The 6689-nt window shown below is 34.0% G+C and overlaps 1 protein-coding gene across 5 annotated transcripts in view; it reads left to right on the top strand.

The window, feature by feature from the left end:
• LOC106880559 (transcription factor mef2A) overlaps positions 1-6689 on the top strand; it is a 215061-nt gene that overhangs the window by 141645 nt on the left and 66727 nt on the right. For all 5 annotated transcript variants that reach the window (XM_052967168.1, XM_052967166.1, XM_052967164.1 and 2 more), the window contains one exon: positions 3517-3678. In XM_052967168.1, coding sequence (XP_052823128.1) covers positions 3517-3678 — 162 coding nt within the window. The remainder of the gene's footprint in view (positions 1-3516; positions 3679-6689) is intronic.

Here is a 6689-nt window from a genome sequence, read left to right as displayed (position 1 = left end):
AATATGTATGAGACTCCCATTATTTATCTGCTGAATCATGTTACTCAGATTCTTTGTTCTACTTTTTTTCAACTTTTTCCAATTTGGACTCTCTATAAAACAAAAAAAAAAAACAAAAAAAAAACGTCTTAACATCTAAAAGATAATCTTTTTTCTTTGTTTTTCTATTCTACCATCTTTTCCGATTAGTGTAACGTATTTTCTTCTGAGATGCCAATTTTGAAAACCAGTTCTCTGAGACAGTTAAACGAGTTGCCAGAATTGCTCCTTAATTCTTTCTGCTACTCTTTTTTTTTTTTTTCTTTTCTTAATGCAGGCCAGTTATTTTATTTTGGTATCCTGCCAAATTTCCCCTGCTAGAAAATTTGGTACATAGGAACTAAATATTAGTGATGCTTCCTGGATTGTAATTATACTTACTTCCATGCTTACTACACTTTTCTGTTTTTCTCTTCAACTGTTTTCCAGCCCAGCAGTGCTGTTCATTGTGAAACTTCTCATTCTCTAACTCAATTGTTATTCACTGTATCAGTTTTAGCATTATAGTCTTCTTGGAATCTGGATCTCGTTCTTATATTAGTTCAGGAAAAATCTATTAGCGACAAAGAAAAAAGAAAAGGAGCCTATACCAACATGCAGTGATCATAGGTTTGCTCAAGTGATGTTTTGCATTTAATTCACTGAGTTTATTCAGTAATTTTCTTGACTATTTGTCAGGAGAAATAAAAATATCCATTATTCTGTTAGTAATTATGGTTAGTCAATGGATGTAGGTGTTTAAATTAAATTTTAGTAATATGAAGAATTGGGTAGTACATCTGTCCTCATTATCACAGAAATTTGGTTCCAAAACAACACAGTGACAAATAAATCTGTAATAAATGAATTGTCTGCATTTTTTTTTTTTTAATGAAACCTATAGTAAATTCATTAACACCAAACCCCACAGTCCACAAGCATTCACTGTCACTTATTTTCTTGAGAATCTCTAACTTTTCCTGTAACGGTTACACTTATCTGCAACATCCATATTTTTTTCTGTTCACCAGTCCCATATTGACAGATAAATTTGCATAAATCTGTACAAGATATGTGCTCCCTCAGAGCATGGACATCTAAACACAAGTAATGACCAGTGCATTCTGGGTAGCTGAGCATTGTGTGCAGTCACCAGGGTGTGTTTTCTCAGTATATGTAGAATGTTTTAAGTGATCACTGACCTGTGTTACCATAGATCAATTTGTAATAAGCGTAATATGGTTAGCAATTGTGCATAATGTTTTATCTCTGATCAGTGATAAATAGGTTAATGATGAGAAAAGCTACGTGCATTTAGTTACATCAATTTATATTCTGAGTTCAAATCTTATTCAGTTTCACTGTCTTTTACTCTGTTCTGGGTTAAATAAAATTAAAATCTGAAAGAATGTTTTCTTTGTTAGTAAATATGTGTTCATTTGTTTGTTTTATGTCCATTTTTCCAAGCTGCATGGGTTGGATAAACATATTGTTTTATAACTGGATGTCCTCCCTGTCACTAACACTCGTTTTTCAAGCTAGAGAGTTTTTCGTTCCACTCATCCTCAAAAGTACATTTGTTGACCAGGTAATGACAACAAACATCAGCTCAGCACAGAATGTAGACAATCATATACATATGTACACACACATTAATAAATATGCCTGCATTCATATGCATACACATTTCCATAGCTCACAAGACATAAGTTGACCCCAAAATGTTGCACATTCATGCTTGTGTATGAAATATATAAAAAAAAAGAAAGAAAAATATTTTATTAAATGGCTGTCTGAGATTAATTATTTTCAAAGATTATAAGTTGCGGAGTTGTTAATCTCATGCATTGTATTCCCCCATCCCCACCTCTTCCATCAAGTCAACCTGGATCCAGTGGACTATCATATCTTTATGTTTAGATATATCTTGGATTATACATCTACTGCGTATTTTTGTAATGTGGAAGGATGCAACTTGGTAGCTATTTCTTATAGGTCTGGTCACTATGCGAAGACTTTTTTTTTTTATCTCATGTCAAAAGTATGGGTGTTAATGACCATTATTTTGTATCATCAAATAAGACTCACGTCAACTCAAGAAAGGTCCTGACTTTAGCTTAAACTGATGACTGATGTATCAATCTATCTAGGTGGTATAAAAATGATTGAGGTTAGATAGCTAATGCATAAAGTGCTTTAAATTTAAGTTGGATTTAAAATGTTAACTTGGGAAAATAGCTGAAACAGTAGAATCCACAGAAAACAACGATTGTCTATTTTGGTAAATAATAAATATTAGCAAGACCTGTGAATATTTCACGAAATTAATGGTAAACCTATTGGGTTATTTCTGAAAACTTTATCCAAAAAACTTGAAAGCGTAGCCTGTGTTGTGTCTGTATCAAAAGATAGTCGCTCATCTGCTACTCATTGAAAAGTGAAGGAAATTGGAATATGATGATTATTTAATGCATTTTATATATATACTTTATGTACAATTTTATAGACTTAATACATGGCACTAATCAAATAAATATTCACTCTTATTTTTCCATTTAGCATATAAGCCAAGACAATGGGTCAGAGCCAATACACATTTCAATTTTATGTACACCTTTCAATTCACCACCATCATTATTTCTCTCTCTCTCTCTCTCTCTTTCTTTCTTTCTTTCTTTAACCTCACCATCAGAACATCACCCCTCTGCTAATGTTGTATTTCTAACTCTCCTCTATATCACTACCTTCAACTAACTTTTTTAACCACATAATAAATATTGCATTCCCGCATCTCACATCATGAATGCTTCTCTCTCCCCCTTTTCCCTCTCTCTCTCTCTCCCTCTTTCTGTCTCACTCTTCACCTCATCCTTTTTTTCTCTCTTCTTCTTCTCTCTTTCTCTTCAACTAATCATGTAAAAGCTTTACAATGTCATAAACATTTTTCTCTTGCTCTCTGCCTCTCCCTTCAACTAATCACATGAAAGTGTTATAGACAGTCTAAGTAATGTATGAACAAGCAGAATTATTACAAAATAAAAAAATCAACATAGAATAAATTTGCCATGTTGAAGAGGAAAAGCTGGTAAAATAAACCAAGTTTTCCTTGGTAGTTATATTATTCTTGACATTAATGTTGAGCCTTACAGATAAGATGGTACATGATTAAGATGAATGGAAGAATTTGTGGAGCCCTGTAGACCTATCCCAATCATTATCAGTATGACAAGAGAGGTCATTGAAATAATAATGATATTCATGTTGATGATGTGTTACATTTTTCTTTTATAATAACAGAATATTTATGTTATGATTCTGGATTAATATTGCATTAACTGTGAGAAATATCCTGGAAGTCTATCAGCTGTCTCCTCTCCCATAGCTACTAGTTCTTTCCTTCTGTTTCATGTTTTTCTTTTTCTTTATTGAAATGTAAAATCTTTTCCATTAAGCTTTATTCTTAATGTGCTTTCGCTTTCTTCTTTTCTCACAAACTAGGAGGGACTACTCAAAATGGCTGTAAATGCCAGTGAGAGCCTTCAAACCCACAGGGAGTTAACCAACCTGGAGGGTACTACAGACACTGCTGGTGGCGGAAGTGGCTCTGTCTACAATGAACTTGAAGAATTTGAGAAGAGTATACATAATAGCTTTAATATGGTGAGCTTTCTTAATAATTTTATACACTCTCTCACACACATACATACATATGCACAATATTTTATTTTCCTTCTCTACATAGTTTTAATGTTTGTCTTGTTTTTTCTTTCAGCTTCTGCCTCTTGGCAAAATAGTTTTAAAGTATTAAATTCCACTAACATTTTGTAATTATGGTGCACAAGATATTGGCGTCTAATTAAGTAAATTGGCAAGTTAGTTATAGTGTAGAAAATATGAACTTATAAACTAGGGTGAAAAACGTGAAAGTGCCTTTAGAAATAGCACTATGGAGTAGATATTAGTAAATAGGTGGCTCTTAGTGCTCCTGGTTATATTTATTTGTATAGGACCCAGTCGGAGAGAAATGGTTTAACTGATTCCAGGAGAAAACTTGTCAGCTGGGGAGCAGCTGCTATAATTGGGATATGATCCTCTAGCAGTATATGTATGAGTGTGTATAAGCATGTGTATCTATGTGCAAATACATTCATATGCATGCTCTTGCTTATATATTCATATACATATGTCTGTCAGTTAATATTTAATGTATATATACGAGTGTGTAAATGAATGTGCTTTAATGTAATAATAGGCAACAGGTTTTTGTTCTGGTGATGCCTGTTGAAAATATGACAGTTACAAGTGGTTTTTTAAAGACATTTGATAACATTTATAACAGCTAAGTGAATCACTGACGTTATTCAAAAGGACACCTCTACATGGTTGCTCAACCTACTAGAAATAGCAACCAAATCTAATTCAAATAATACCCCATTATTTTAAAAGAATGAGTACAGTGCATTAGACTTAAATAATGTAATACAACTAGACAGACGGTGTGGTCATACCTGGAATGTATTTGATCTGATCATACCTCTACTTGATCATTAATGACTTGGGGCTAAATGACAGCTGATGTTTAAAAATTTTCTACATGATTGAAATAAATATCATGTGGCTGTGTGACTAAGAAGCTTGCTTCCCAAACATGTAGTCCTGGATTCAGTCCTGCAGCACAGCACCATAGACAAGTATCTTCTGTAGTCTTAGGATGACCAAACCCTTGTGAATGGGTTTCACTAATGGAAACTGCAAAAAGTCGACCATGTGTGTGTGCATGCACGTGTATGTGTGTGCGTGTGCTTGCTCTTGTCTTGACAACACATGGTGGTTGTAAATGAGCTTCATTGTCATACCAGCGAGGTTGTTTGTTTCCAATCTTCTTTGAAGAGTATGTCTAGTTATGAGAGACTGTTACTTTGTTTGGTAACAAGTGAGGGTTTGTAACAGAAAGGGTATCTGCCTCCACAAATTCCACCTGACCCATGCAAGCCTGGAAAAGTGGACATTAAATGGTGATGCTCTTATTGAATTTAGTGATTAAAGAAAAATGCCTAACTTTTATGTATACATACTGTCAAATCTATTCCAAGATTGTTAAGGCTATTATCATCATCATACATCTGTTTTTCATGCTGGCATGGATTGCTCTACTTGCATGGAGCAGATGGAATTTGTTGAGGCAGATTTTCTACAGCAGGATGCCCTTCCTATCACCGACCATCACCTGTCTCCAAGCAAGCTATTATTTCCCCATGATTGAACATATTGAAGAGTCAAAGACTGAACATGACTGACACTGTTAGTAATTGTTTACAAAATCACATGGTTGCAGCAAAGAAACACACAAACACACAAACACCAGACTTTTTTCAGTTTCTGTCTACCAAATTCACTCACAAGGTTTTGGTTGGCCCATTGTTTTAAGAAAAAACACTTGCCCAAGATATCACACAGTGAGACTGAATTGAACCTAAAACAAAATGACCAAGAAGCAAACTTTTTAACCACACATCTCTGTCTGTGTGCTAAGAAGCTAATTCAAAATAATTGTGCAGTAGAAGAAAAGACAATTTTAGTATGGAAAGTTATTGAAACAGCTTCAAACTTGCTTCTGTCTTATTATGACCTCCTCAGCAAAACCTAGACTTTAGCATACCCACCATAGTAGAGAAGATACATGTTATGTAACTATTTCTAATTAGCTTTACAGAAACATTATAGAAGCATAAATACAGCATAGATGTGCCTAATACTATTTCACCCATCTGTGACTATATTTCTATTGAAACACACATTGCCTCTGTTTCAACTAAAATTGAAAATAAATGAGAATTCCATGAAGTAACTGTGTCATTATTAACCCTTTCACTGTGAAATTAAATTTCATGGCTATTCTGGTGATGATATTAAATATCTACTGAAAAAAAAAAAGAAGAAAAGAGTTGGTATTTTCTGCAAGTCGTGTTGCCTCGGTAAACTTGACATATCTCAGCAGAAATCTGTTTCAAGCATGATGTTCCTCAACAAAAGATAGATTGGTATATAAAACTGCTTTTTGCAATTAAGGGTAACAAAATTTTGAGTGGATATATATCTGCTTTTCACAGTAAAACAGTCAGGATGATGTTTGGGACTTAAATTAACAAGTATTGTTGACAGCAAGTTTTAATTTGGAACACCTTTCAATGGTTCTCAACTGCTTTTTACCTATGGTCTATAGACCCCTTTGATTCTTATAGACCTCCATAGCCAATTCACTCTACATACAAAAAATCCTTGCATATTTTCATAATTGATTATTATTAGGAGTGGTCTAAAAAAATTTTTTTTAAATATTTTGTGTATCCATCATCATCGTTTAATGTCCATTTCCCAAGCTTGCATGGGTTGGACAGTGTAGAAATAAAACCAATTTATTACTCTTTTACTCTTTTACTTGTTTCAGTCATTTCACTGCGGCCATGCTGGAGCAACGCCTTTAGTCGAGCAAATCGATCCCAGGACTTATTCTTTGTAAGCCTAGTACTTATTCTATCGGTCTCTTTTGCCGAACCGCTATGTTACAGGGACATAAACACACCACCATCAAGCGATGTTGGGAGGACAAACACAGACACATAAACATATACACACACATACATACATATATATATATATACGATGGGCTT

Source organism: Octopus bimaculoides, chromosome 4, assembly GCF_001194135.2.
Source record: "Octopus bimaculoides isolate UCB-OBI-ISO-001 chromosome 4, ASM119413v2, whole genome shotgun sequence".
In the NCBI taxonomy this organism is placed as follows: Eukaryota; Metazoa; Mollusca; class Cephalopoda; order Octopoda; family Octopodidae; genus Octopus; species Octopus bimaculoides.
This window is presented reverse-complemented; position numbering and strand designations above follow the sequence as displayed.